This window comes from Sphaeramia orbicularis, chromosome 12 (genome assembly GCF_902148855.1).
Source record: "Sphaeramia orbicularis chromosome 12, fSphaOr1.1, whole genome shotgun sequence".
Taxonomy (NCBI): Eukaryota; Metazoa; Chordata; class Actinopteri; order Kurtiformes; family Apogonidae; genus Sphaeramia; species Sphaeramia orbicularis.
In genome coordinates, this window is record NC_043968.1 from 11,057,028 (window position 1) to 11,071,707 (window position 14,680).

At 38.1% G+C, this 14,680-nt stretch overlaps 1 protein-coding gene across 4 annotated transcripts in view; it reads left to right on the forward strand.

Moving 5' to 3' along the window:
• usp20 (ubiquitin specific peptidase 20) overlaps positions 1-14,430 on the forward strand; it is a 30,149-nt gene extending 15,719 nt beyond the window's left edge. For all 4 annotated transcript variants that reach the window (XM_030150016.1, XM_030150015.1, XM_030150018.1 and 1 more), the window contains exons 12-25: positions 450-562; positions 1,296-1,468; positions 5,992-6,086; positions 6,190-6,223; positions 6,943-6,988; positions 7,082-7,262; positions 7,362-7,488; positions 7,587-7,756; positions 9,456-9,537; positions 9,734-9,842; positions 12,322-12,424; positions 12,510-12,578; positions 12,672-12,840; positions 14,139-14,430. In XM_030150016.1, the coding sequence (XP_030005876.1) occupies positions 450-562; positions 1,296-1,468; positions 5,992-6,086; positions 6,190-6,223; positions 6,943-6,988; positions 7,082-7,262; positions 7,362-7,488; positions 7,587-7,756; positions 9,456-9,537; positions 9,734-9,842; positions 12,322-12,424; positions 12,510-12,578; positions 12,672-12,829 (1,460 nt within the window). In that variant the 3' untranslated portion in view covers positions 12,830-12,840; positions 14,139-14,430. The remainder of the gene's footprint in view (positions 1-449; positions 563-1,295; positions 1,469-5,991; positions 6,087-6,189; positions 6,224-6,942; positions 6,989-7,081; positions 7,263-7,361; positions 7,489-7,586; positions 7,757-9,455; positions 9,538-9,733; positions 9,843-12,321; positions 12,425-12,509; positions 12,579-12,671; positions 12,841-14,138) is intronic.
• Positions 14,431-14,680: the final 250 nt, after the last annotated feature.

A 14,680-nucleotide genomic window follows, 5' to 3' on the forward strand; every position in this document is an offset into this window, starting at 1 on the left:
TTTTGGATTTAACTAAACTGCAAGCGCAACCAAAATCCATTCAATTAATCTGTGCAGGACAGTCAGCATTGATCAGAATAGGTGGTGTGTGGGTGAACACGTCATCTCCTCTCATTATAAACATTGCTACTTCTATAAACAATAGGTTTCAGTTGTTAATTTTACTACTACTTTCATGTGGGTTCAACAAGGTCTGTCTCAGGAGCAAAAATATGTCTTCAGTTGTATTGTCTTAAATGTAACATGCTGAAACCTGCAGAATCTCAGGTCAGTTTTTGTACTTTATGCAGACTTAATGCAAGCCACTGCTTCTGAAATTATTCAGGATGGTTTGTTTGTCTGCTCTTACATTCCCTCTGTACTGAGAGTAGTCCAAGTCAAACCACATCAGTGATACGATGTGAAGTGAAACTGTGTTGTTTTTTTTTTTCTATCGGTGTGTTTTCCAGCTCAGCTGCTGCTCAGTTCCAGGAAGAAGAAGCAGTCGCACTATCGCAGTGTGATCTCTGATATCTTTGATGGCTCCATCCTCAGTCTGGTCCAGTGTTTAACCTGTGACAGGGTGAGCTGTACTTCACATGTTTCACCACTAGAGGGAGCTGTGTTCATATAGCATCAAACCAGTGTGTGTTCAACTGTTGGATTTACCAGATAATGGCCTCTGCTGTTATATACTTTCAGTGTTGTAACTAATATTTCACATGATATGATTAACTAAAGTGCGTATAAATATATTAATTGAATTAATTACAACTTTACAACTAGTAATTTCAGTAGCTGAGATTATTAGGGGCTCGGGCATCGACACGAGCTGCTCAATGGGAGAGAGGGGCTCGTGGCTTTGCCATGAGCCACCTATTGTTCTTCTGTGTGTTTATTCTTCATCTTTTTCGCCAGCTAACTAGTCCTAGGGCTTTGTGAAAACCCCTGCAAATTATACATCAAAAGGTGCGGGTTCATCGGGAATAGTGTGCTATCATTAAAAGTAGAGATTCGCAACTTTTGCGCAGAGTTAATTGTGAAAAACATGTGAAAAAAGTCCCATAGAAATGAATAGGAAGAGGAAAAAATCAGCCAGAAAAGTCCACTTTTTTCCGACCACTACTACTTCGCCATACTTTAACCTACAGACTTCGTTTAAACTTTAAAACGCAGGTATTTTTGACCTCTCCGTACGAATGCATGTGGAAAAAACAAGATGTTAAATAATTTATTCTTGTGAAATTATCCCCCCCAGTATGATTTATAAAAGATTTCTATTTACTGATAAGTCTCTACTGTAAATGGTTGAACAGGTCTCTACAACAGTGGAAACTTTCCAGGACTTGTCCCTTCCTATTCCTGGCAAAGAGGACTTGGCAAAGCTCCACTCTTCCATTCATCAAAACCTGCCGGTGAAGACTGGAGTGTGTCCTGACACTTACGGCTCACAGGGCTGGATCTCCTACATCATGGACTCCATACGCCGGTTAGTCAGTCATGATTAACAGACAGATGAGAGGAACAAGTGAACACATGCAAATGCACGTACACACATTTGAACAAGAGTTTGACAACACACTAATATAATCAGTGCTGAGGATGTAAATACCAGTAGCAACAGCATCCAATATTGTTTTTCTGTAGTTCTTTCATGGACCAGGGAGCACACAAAAGCTACATTTGTACAGGCAATCTTGAACCAAAATCAACTGAAACAAAGAAATAAGTAACTGAAGCCACCATCGTACACCATCACAGAGGGTGAAACGAAATACCAGCACGTCCATGTGACATGAAGGACTAATCCTTGTTGAGAGTGTGAAGAGGAAAACAGACATATGAGCTGGAAACATGACAAAACCTGCAACAATGAGGAACTGACCCAGAAGGAAAATCCATGAGTTTAATTGAAATAGAGAAAACGCCCCACTCAGGATCAAACATTAAACTGTTCTAGACTTAGCGCTGCTTCTCACACTGGTGTATGAATGCATATGAATGTTTGGTGGTGGTTGGAGGGGCCGTAGGCGCAGATTGGCAACCACGCTTCTGTCAGTCTGCCCCAGGGCAGCTGTGGCTACAGATGTAGTTTACCACCACCAGAGGGAGAATGTGAGAGTGAGTAATAGATCCACCGAGTGCGCTTTGAGTATGGATTCATAGAAAAGCGCTATATAACTCTAATCCATTATTATTATTATTATTACTATTAGACGTACAAGAAGCTAAGGACATGCATTTGTGTAATTTTCACATAAATGAACACCATCGCCAACCAAAATCGACCTTAGAAAATAGGAGACAAGTAAGGGAAGTGCAACAGTAGCCACTTTACAACAAAATAAAACATTGAACCAGGCCTCTAAGTGTAATAGACACAGTTAAAGTAAATTATATTTATCGAAAATGATATAATGAAATGATATCTATCTCACGTAAAAGATAAGATAACTAAAATTAGAATAGGGACTGTGTTTTATTGATCATTGAGTGCTGATTTGATGTCAACAAATCAGCCTCCCATGCAATAACAGGGTTCCAGCGGGGTCTTAAAAGTTTTGAATTCACAAATCTGCATTTAATACCTTAAAAAGTCTTTAAAAGGTATTAAATTTGATATGGTAGGTCTTAAGTTATGTTGCCATAAACTATAAACCATGAATAGTATGGCCTTCCACAGTCAAGCAGTTTGAGTGAAGCAGACCGTCACACTCTACACACACACACACACACACACAGTTGGAGTCATGAATTTTTGGCAGTATGAGCGTGAAATAAGGCAGTGAAATGGGCATTAAATTCTGTTCTAAGTAGTCTTAAAAAGTCTTAAATGTGGATAACTGACATAATGTCTTTCTTGAAATGGGAAAAGATGAAAATTTTACATTACATGGAAGCCTTTCCTGTCTTACTTTGATAAAATATCTATAGAAAACATAACAGAATAGAATAGCTATAACACTCCTAATTAAGTGAATGTGGATCAATGTGTGTGTGTGTGGCTTTTTTTTTTTTTTTTTTTTTTTTAGTTTAAGTTTTTGTTTGTTGTTAGTCGGTTTTTGGAAAACAGGACATGCTTGTTTCTGTACTGAGAGGACAGGTATACTGAAAATGTGTCCTAATAAAGAAGATTATGTATATATAAATAATAAGTCTTAAATTCAACTTGTAGAAACCTGTATGAACCCTGAATAAATTACACTTTTCTTCATCTTAGTGTAGCGAAGAATTACCGGTAGCTTCACTGCATTTTCAAAGTAGCTTGCCCAACACTGAGTATGCCAATGATGTAATAACATATTTCTGGTTAGGAGTGTCAGTAGTTTATGCTTAGTTGCCGAAAGTGATGAAATAATCTTGATATGTCAAAATATTTCAAAGATGCTAGGAGCGAAAGCAAGTGGTGTCTTGAGCTACTTCTAACTTTATTACCTTTCTGTGAACACTTCGAGTTTTATGGAACCGGTTGCGAAGTGGCATCAGCAGGGTCTCTGGTCTGTATTAAGTCAATTTTATGTGGAAAGGAGAAATTAGAGCTGTGTTAAAACTGTGATGCAGGCGCGGGCATGCACAGCAGGTATAAAGCCAGATCTGCCTCATTTATGTGCAAAAGAGAAATCTACCACCGTACGAAGTTCTGTTTTTTTCATATACTACCTTTTAATCTGGAGAGATGATCTTTGAGATGTGGGGTGGAAGGTGGAGGCGCATGGTAGCCATTATGAATTCAATGGAAGGAGGCAGATCTCGGCGCTGATTCTGTGCACACATTTGTCACGTCACCACACCTCCCGCCTCGGGTGAAGTGTTCATTTTATTGTTCTCATAGCGGGACACCTTTGGGATGTCTGGGAGCCAGTTTGAAGAAATGACGTCATGATAACACTGAATAAAGACAAGGAAAACCTGACCCAGGACACGATTTTAATGCTGATCTCAGTTGGCATAAGGGGAGGGCTGTGCTTGTAATTCCTTAACAGTAAAACCGAATCTGTAAGGAAATTAGTGATGCAATGAGGTCCTGTCTGTGGAAATGTTGTTCCGGTCTTTGTTCATTTTTCAATAGATTCTGGTGCCGTGTTTTAGTAAATCCACTGACTTATGACTCAGCAGGGCCTTGTAATTAAATTGATTAATCAGTATTTCTAGTGAACCTAAGTCACTTTAGCCTACATGGGTTACATCTTTCCACAGAATATACAGCTCTCAGCCATGTGTACCTGAGGTGGATGTGCAACTACATTATCGTTAATCCTGGATGTGTTGCTGTTACTTAGAAAGAAGAGTCAAGTATTGCAGTCGGTGCATAGATAAAGAGCATCGTGAATGTGCTATATCCATCCGGTTCTTCCTACAAAGGCGTCAAAAGGACAGAAGTAAAAAAGAAAAAGTGAAAAAACTATTAACTCTAAAATGTGTAAAAGTACAAAGGAATACATATCTTTCTGATGTTTCTGTGCAAAGTAATAGAGCCTCATGTGACACTGATACATACGGATAGGGGTGTGTATTGGCAATAAGATACAAATCACAATACTAAGATCATACTATATAGCATGATATAATATGATATTGTTAAAAAGGCAATTTTTGTTTGTTTCTTTTTTTTAAATGATTATTTCCTTGAAGAATTTAATTACACCAGAAATATGCACAAATATTGAACATATTTTTATTTGATCAGAACAGGATCTAATGCTATATCACAAAATTTTTCTGTGTTAAAACTTAAATTATGTTTTACAGACATTACAGTTTAAGAACCTGTTGAAATGTTCATATTCTATTAGTTCAAAACTAACATCATAACATTATTTTTGTGCAATCCCAATAAAGGAACTAACATTATGTAATAAAAGAGTGTTAAATGATAATAAATAAAATATAAACAAAAAAGAAAAACAAAAAATGAACCTTCACAATATCTGCATTTGAATAAATACCTAAAAATATTGATACAGTACTTTTTAATATCGATACAGTATTGTGAAATGAAATATTGCGATATATTGCAGAACCAATATTTTCTTACACTTTCTTACATACAGACTATTCCAACTTGTCTCAATTTTACGGCTTGTTTGGTCTTTTACCTCATTTATCTGTCACACATGATACGCATTGATCAGTATGGCAAAGAATCATCTTTTCTCCCTGGGGTTAGTCCATCAGTTTAGGTCTTGATGGACGGGAAGGTGTGTGACACTGCAAGTGAAGAGTCTGTAGTGAAAATCTATAAGTAATCTATAAGTGTTCAAATATGGGAAAAAATGAAAGTTGTCAGACAAGTAAAACATAGATATGTCGAAGCACGTAGGTCTAGATAATGGTAGAAATTGAATGTAAAATACATGATAATGTTTTCATTATTCTACCATGCAAATTTTTCAGGTGGTTGGAAACTGGACTTTCCCCACTAGAAGTCACTAAATATCACACATTGAACCGTTAAAGCACAGTAGCAAGGTATTTATACTTAGATATTCTGTAGGACCTCACTTTATGATACCACATAATCATTTTTTGACCTGATATTGAGCAAAACCACAGGCAGCAGCTTGAATAATTAATATCCTTCATTGTGTGTATAATATATAGTAAATGCTTTAATGTGACCAAAGTTCTGCCAAACTGTAATCATTAAAATTAGTGTTCAAGAAATGAATCTTTAAATGATCTAACTGAAAGATGCATCATGTGCTACCAATCAGAATGTGACAACATCCAGTACAGTTGCAATAGACGCCAGAATGCTCAAATCCTAATCTAAATGAAAGTATATTATCAGTCATATTCATCCTACATTCCGTTCCATCACAGAACTTGTTTTTGTGTAAAGAGAGTAAAAAAAAAAAATCTGATCTAATCTGATGATTTCATTTAATATGGCATTAAATATGTAAGTAAAGCTCCTCATACTAAACATACTGACATATAATACCCTGCCAGCAGTTAGTATTGCTCCAGGTGATTATGGGATAATTTTTGTGTCTGTATTTGTGTGAACAGGTTTGTTGTCTCATGCATCCCCAGTTGGTTCTGGGGGCCCATGGTAACTCTAGAGGACTGCCTCGCTGCCTTTTTTGCTGCAGATGAACTCAAAGGTAAGAATAAAATAATACTGTGGTGTTTTTTTCTCAATACATTACCATTGGGTATATTACATATAAGAACAAATCATACATTTACGGTTTTATTTTTCTGCAGGAGACAACATGTACAGCTGTGAAAGATGTAAAAAGTGAGTATCTACTAAACCAGTGATTGTCAACTGGTGGGTCGCGACCCAAAAGTAGGTCACAAACCCATTTTCAGTGGGTCATGGGCCTTAGTCTGGGCAAAAAATAATATAAAGAAATCAGTCTGTGCTTTATTTTTTATGGAGCTAAGCGCTGCCCATTCACACTCCCTAACAGTAGGTGGCAGTAATGCGCTGTAATGATAATTAACACCAGACATTTTAAAACGTAAAAGAAGACCCAAACATTTTTATTCATATCATGGCGACACTTGGGTATGACAATGACCACATCAGATATAGTTTTACTTACATTAAAGACAAAAACCTCCGTGTGTTTAATTCTTAAATAAATGACTGAATGCACTTTTAATTTTTAACTGAGTGCACATTTTTGGTTTTGGTTCAAATGTACCCAATTTAGTGTCAAAGGTAATATTTCCATATTTAGCATCACCACCTGCTCGTCAGTTCGGTTTATCATTAAACTTGTCTTCTATGTTTTCATGCTGTGATATTCTGTATTGTCTCAGCTTCAAAACACACCATATTTTTATCAAATATATTTGAGAAATTTAACTGTTATCACTTTAGGTCGTGGCTTGTCATTGAGGGTTGATAGTGCGTCCTGAAGCCGGACCAGTTGAGAACCACTGTACTAAACATAACCTACCTTGATATGTTCATGTGGCTTTTTCACACCTTTCTTATTTTTTCTGCAGGTTGAGAAATGGTGTGAAATACTGCAAAGTACTTAAACTTCCAGAGGTACACACTCTTTATCTGATAAGTTTTGTGACGAATATTGATCTAGTGTGCTGTGCTGTATTAAATGTTTTCTCTTCCACATTTGCTGCACAGATTTTATGCATTCACCTGAAACGCTTCCGGCACGAGGTCATGTATTCGTTCAAGATCAGCAGCCATGTATCCTTCCCGTTGGAGGGCCTCGACATGAGGCCTTTCCTGGCTAAAGACAGTCCGTCCCAAGTCAGCACTTATGATCTGCTGTCTGTTATTTGTCACCACGGCACAGCAGGAAGTGAGTTATCTACATTTCCTATAGATAAAGGCACTCTTGTCTCCTTTACGATTCACATATTGAGTGTATGATACTTTATCTATTTGCTCATCCCTCCAGGCGGTCATTACATCGCTTACTGTCAGAACGTGATCAATGGCCAGTGGTATGAGTTTGATGACCAGTACGTCACTGAGGTCCATGAGACCGTGGTGCAGAACGCCGAAGCCTATGTGTTGTTTTATAGGCAAGTATGGTTTGACTGTGCAATGTCAAGCACTCAATCTGGATCTGGACTGATTTCCTTAAAATCTTGACACTGAAGTATACATTCTGTCTGTGCAGGAAAAGCAGTGAGGAGTCGGTGAGAGAGAGGCAGAAGGTGGTGGCTCTGGCTAACATGAAGGAGCCCAGCCTGCTGCAGTTTTACATCTCCAGAGAGTGGCTCAACAAGTTCAACACCTTCGCTGAACCAGGGCCAATCAGCAACCACACATTCCTCTGTCAGCATGGAGGTGCGTGGTATATTTTGGGGAATATTGTCTTAAATCTTAGATCAATCCCAACTATTCTTTTGTCTCTGGTGTGTAATTGTAATTCATGATTGCAAAGTACCTCTTTAAAAGTATAGTGTGTAAGATCAGACAAAAATCTTTGTTTTTATTACCTTCGAAAGAGCCCTTTATATTGAATGTTCCCATGATGCAACACTTTATCTCTACAGTAGCTCAGAATATAATTCCTCTAATTCTTTTTATCTCACCGGCTGATAGGCCATGAGCTATTATGAAGACGCTTTGTCTGGCGTTGGCATTGTTGTCATGAATTTGTTCAAACATCTTCTCAGATGAAACTACTGCTCGGATTCATTTAAAATTGTATATGTGGCTTCCTCAGGACAATGTCTCCAAAGTTTATAGACAGTTTTGACAAATTCAGATTTTTGCATTTTTGACGATTTTTTTTTTTTAAGTATTAAAAACGGGCCTTTACTCATAATGGGCCATATTTTGATGGCCTATAACATGGAAGTGGTTAGAGATATCAATATATTTACTATTGATCACTGATTGGAAGTCATATATGGACTTTCATGAGGATCCATGACCTTTGACCTTGAGTGACCTAGAAGGATCAAACTCAAGGTGTCCAATGTCTAGATTTCCACAGTCTTCTTTGAAACTACCTCTTGGATTCATTTCAAATTTTATTTGCAGCTTCCTTGGGGCAATGTCTACAAAGTTTGCTGACAGTTTTGAGAATTTTAGATTTTGCATTTCTGATGAATTTTATAAATATTACAAATTTATCTTTACTAATAATGGTCCATATTTTGATGGGTTATATCATGGAAATAGAGATATCAGTATAGTTACTACTGAGCATTGATAGGAAGTCATATATGGACTTTCATTTAATTTGTTGAGTTCTCCTCCAGTGAAAGTACCACCCACTTCTGTTGGGAGATTGATCTCCTGCATCAAGACCATAGGACAGGACATAACAGCAGAACCTGTCAACCTCACAAATTCAACTTATTGATTTTTGATAGAACATGCTGGTGTGATACAGGGATATTGGTCCTATTTTTTTGGATTTTGAGCAGGTAGCCTCTAGTGTTAAGATGCTTTACCATCGTCTACAATGTCTGAGTGCGGACCTGAGTTAATATCCCCTTTAACTAAAATGCTCCTAACGAACAAAACAAATATGGATACTAATGGGGGACTTCCATGGTTTTGCAGGAGGATGGTTGAATGAGCATATTACATACAGAGTTAATTTTAGTTGTGTTCCTCTGTCAGTTTTCTTAACTTTCCCAAATCTCTATTTCTCCCTGTAAAAACACAATTTTTACAGAATTGTTCCCATACAGTTTTCCAAAAACTGCTGCTACTTGCCCTGTACTTTTGCCAAACATCTGCTAAATGATGGAGGGCAGCGCCGTAAGGAATTTATTGACCTCACTAGACTGATTTCTGTTCCCAAAACTGTAAAACAATGCACAGAGCTGTGTTGTTACTGCAGTTTTTCACAAAAGATACAATACATTACATCTTATGATAATATGACAATTGAACGATATTGTTTTATGCTTTGGTGACTTAAATGCCCTAGTCGTTTCGGGGAACAGCAGATGCGAGTAGGCATTTGTGTAGGAGGAACAAATTGCACTGATGTTTTCAGAGTTTAACATATTTTATTTCCATCCAGGAATCCCTCCTAATAAATACCAGTACATAGATGACCTGGTTGTGATCGTTCCCCAGAATGTGTGGGAGTACCTTTACAACAGGTAACACAACACTGTAGTACTTGACACTTTTATGATTGTTTAGGAGTCTGCAGTTCATTATTGCCTTAAAAAATACTTTAGATAGTGAAGTAAATCCACTATTTCCTAATATAGTGTGCCACAGAAACATGTTGAACTTTGAATGATTTTCTTCTGTTTACCCAGTTTTTAATGTGTTTGTCTATATTGTCCTTAGTTTTGGAGGAGGCCCAGCAGTCAACCACCTGTATATGTGTGCCATCTGCCAGGTGGAAATAGAAGCTTTGGCTAAACGCAGAAAAATAGAAATAGACACTTTCATCAAGGTAAGAACCAGCACGCACTATTAGAAATAACAGCTTTTCCATGTAGGAGAACCCTATTTGATTTCTGGTAGAAGCTTTTATGAGGGACCTGCATTATTTGAAAGAGCTCTACAAAACCTAACATGAAGGCTTATACCCGGAGCTGATGGCACCGACTCAACTTGCCTTCTCTGTACTCAGTTTTTGCACCAGCATGCTGCATTCCCACTGCATGTGTAGTTCTTCCACAGCATGGCTGATGGCCGATGGTAGTTCCTGGTAACAGTCTGTGATTTGTATGTTGTTATGCACGAGCGCTGCTACCAATTGTGGGCCACGTAAAAGGTAAACGTTGTGGACCCTTTCATAAAATAAAGTTTCTTGTCAGTCTGTCGGGGGGTGGGGGGTCCATAGATTACGTCACCCACCCTCGTGTGAAAACAAAACTGAAACTTATATGCTTCTGTGCATCTATTATACAGTGGACCTTACACAAAATATTCACAACTTCTACCCTGTATCCACTGGACCCCCTCCACTGCTCAATGGGCCCCCCACAAACACTGGGCCCCATGAATTTGTCATGTTTACCCCCTCCCCCCTTATCTGTGCCCCAGGCGTTATGTCATGTTTAGGTATCACCATGGCTCACTTAGAATCTTGAAGGTGGTACGAGACATTAGGAGTGCGTATCACTAGGTTCCTGACGATTCGATTCCAATTTAGAGGGTTAAACGATTATGGATGCACCCCACAGTTAATTAATATTTTTCTCACTCTATGACAGGTACTTACTATTTTTAAAACTAAGTGCATTTCTAATGATCCATAATGAAAACAAGCTGATGAATTTGCTTTCATTATCTTTTATTGAGAAAACAAAAATGTGTCAACTGGAAGGTTATACATGTACCTGCCAACATATTGGATTACAAAGAACCAACAGGGAGATGAACATGCTTCATCGTGTTTGTCATCTTCCCAAATACTTCACTGGCACTCGACACACAGTGCAAATACTGTGGCTTTTGTCCAGTTCCCCTTTCCCTTCGACTTCATAGAAAACAAAAATGTTTCCATATATTTGCTTTTAACCAAGTTGTAGGTGCCGCATGGATTGGTTTTTCTGCCATCTTTTTGTTTTGAGTGTGCATCGTTGTAAACTGTTCGGGGCAGCGCAGTGGTCACACTTTAGTTTCGCCTTTTTAGTACACTGTCAATATTATTAAAATAATATTACATTCAGAACATTGATTTTTGACCTTTCTGCATTGATCCATAATTGGACACATCTGCATCATGATGCATCAAAGAATCAATTTTTTTCTGCACCCCTACTAGACATAGTACCTGATAGCATTTGGGGGTCCCTGCTCTCACGTAGAAGTGCAAAAAATACTGAGTTGAGGCGAGTCAAGCTGATACTGTCAGTGGAACAGCTGCATATGACAGGTTCTGCCATTCTGTGGTTTCATGTTCTACCCAGAACTGCACCGTTTTACAGTGTTTACACTGGTACATATGTGTTTACATTGTTTACGCTATTACATTTGGACATTTTTATACTGCTTTTATATTTTTAAAATTTTACCTTTTCATACAGTAAATCTCTAATTTGCACATATTTTCGATTGCACCCTATTTTATATTTTTTTAATACATGTCTGTATCGTTCGTGGTGTTATTTAGATGTAAGTGCACTGTTGCTGGCAGAGACCACCTGCAATTTCGTTGCACAACTGGTGTAATGACAATAAAGCCTATTCTATTCTATTCTTTTCTTTTCTATTCTAGGGGACCTTCTAAGCCCATGTCTACACTAATAGGTTTTTTAAATGTCTTAACTTTTGCTCCGTTTCCATCTTGTGTCAACACTACTCCACTGTTTAACCCTCTAACACAGAGAGTTTTGGAAACAATGCTGACATTATTTTATGTTATAAACCTTGGGGTTGGGTTGTAATGTGAACAGATGAAAACAGAGACTTACAGAAACACTTGACACACACCTTCATCTTCTGCCTGACTAACTTATCAGTTGCCGCGTATCTCTGGCCAGGTGCACCACTTTCACGTTACAATTACCTGAAGAAAATAAGATGTTACCCTTGACAGTCAGCTGCCAGAATTCCAAACGATTGTAACTGTTTGAGCACCTTTTGTGCATTTAAATTCATCATCTTATTATGATATAAGTGATTACTCTTCATCGGTGTTACCAAGACATAGATCAAGCCAGTGTATTAGAGCGGGCTTAAGAGTTTAGCTTCTGTTCATACAGTAGGTTCACAGTTGTACCATTGGAAAAATGCATAACTATTTAAATATATGAGAATAGGATTTTACATTACACTTGTGAACAGACCTTCAGAATCAGTACCCCCCCCCCCCCAGCCCTTCAAGAGGAACCCTTCTGAAACATGAATTCCTAAGAATATGCTCTGAGGGTATTACGTGCTTGCTCTGGATGTTGACTAAGCAGTTTTTTTCTTCTTGGCAGCTGAACAAAGAGTTTCAGGCTGAAGAGGCTCCAACAGTCATCCTGTGTATCAGCATGCAGTGGTTCAGAGAATGGGAGAGTTTTGTTAAAGGAAAAGACAATGGTATGACTCTGCAGTTTAGCTAATACATTACTGCTTAAAACTGTCTTTGTACTAACTATAGATTTTTTTTTTTTTTTTTTTCCAGAGCCCCCTGGTCCCATTGACAACAGTAAAATTGGTGTTATGAAAGGAGGACACATACAGCTCAAACAAGGTATAACCCAAGCGGGCAAGAAGGTCGTAAAGGTGTAAATACAGAAAACAGATGTTCATGTGTGGTTGTGTGTGTGTGTGTTTTTACTCTTAGGTGCAGATTATGGTCAAATATCAGAGGAGACGTGGCAGTACCTGTTGGGCATTTACGGTGGTGGCCCTGAGATCGCAGTGCGACAGACGGTAGCCCCGGTTGATTCTGACAACCTTCACGGAGAGAGGAAGATTGAAGCAGAGACAAGAGCACTATGAGAAGAAAAGAGGTTTGTTTTTTTTGTTTTTTTTCTTTTACATGAATCAGTGCCACCCATCTGAAATCCTGTCATATCCAACTCCATTTAGAATACAGTTGTGTTTGACTAATACAAACAGTTTCAAGACTTCTTGGAAGACACATCACTTTCTTCCCGCTATGTTGACGTCATCTACATCAGCTTACACATTCCTACTCAACAGCAGAGAGCAGTTATATCTACAAATGTGGCCAAGAATAATATAGCCCCCCCACCCCACCCCCACACACACAAGTATTAAACAACTCTTAATCTAGTCAAGATGTTGGCAATAATGGCAAATACAGTACATCAGGGGTGTCAAACTCATTTTAATTCAGGGGCCACATACAGCCCAGTGTGAGCTAAAACAGGTCAGACAACTAGAAGAGCACTCAGAGAGCACAGACCTCCGCCAAGGCAGATCAGTGCCCCCCCCCCCCATCTTCACCCGATCACCACCAAAATTAATCATTTGTTCCTTGTGCCAGTATCAGCATTTCCTGAAATTTTCATCCAAATCCGTCCATAACTTTGTGAGTTATCTTGCACACGGACAGACAGACAGACAGACAAACCAACGCCGGCAAAAACATAACCTCCTTGGCAGAGGTAATAATAATATATAAAGAATGTCAACTCTAAACTTTTCTTTATGTTATAGAGTGAAAAAAGTAAAATTACATAATGAAAATATTTACATCTACAAATTATCCTTTGAAAAAATGTGAATAACATTAACAACTATGGACAAACTGAAATTTATTAAGAAAAATAAGTGCAATTTTAAGAATTTCATGCCTCAGCATCTCATTTACACGTGCATTACAACTTACAGATCATAGTGGATCCACAAATACACAAAACATTTAGTAACAGGCAGAATACTGTTAAAACTGCACTTCTCTTAAGATATTTCATGTTATTCACATTTTTTGTGAAAGGTTAATTTCTAAATGTAAACATTTTCATGTAATATTACATTTTTTTACCCTAAAACAAAGAGGCAACATTTGGACTTGTCATTATTTATAGGTTATTCTGAGAGTATTTTACTGAATGACCCACTTGAGATTGAATTGGGCTGATTGTAGAACCTGAGCTAAAATGATTGTTAGTATTTTCAGTGTAATTTTTGCATCTCACAAATTTATCCCAAGGGTCAGATTGGACCCTGTGGTGGGCTGGTTTTGGCCCACAGGCCGTATGTTTGACACCAGTGCAGTAAATGGTTTTACATTTCATTATTTCCCTCTCCTCTGACTTGTTTTCTACTCGTGCCTTCACAGGAAGCTGAGGAATTTGCACCTCGGTTGAAGAAGCCTCATCGCGAACACTTTGTAAATGTAGCAATGCGTTGTTCCGGGGTGCCGTCGCAGGAGGATGAACGGCACCTAAATATCATGTAGTTTATTTATTGGATGACTCTGATTCTCAGTGTTAACAGTGTCAAATAAGATGTCATGTCACATCTCTGAAGCTGTGTTTTTTTTCTGCGGCTGCTGAAGTGCAGACCAATGTTGGAGTCAGTAACCACAGTAGAACTATGAATTGTTTTGTTTTGTTTTTTTCCACGGGAAGCAACAACTAATGGACATTTAAATACTGTCTGCCTTTTCACTAGTTACATAGCAACAAGTTCAGACAACAAATGAGAGATGTTGCATAAATCACACCGTGCACCTCCAACCTTAAACACACAGTATAACAGAACCCTCAGGAATGAAAGTCAGTTGTTTGTTTGAACCAGTAAAACGATGATTAGATACTTTAGCTCTAATAAAAATAAATATTACAGCAAAGCAAGCTGAAAAACAGAACATGCATGCGT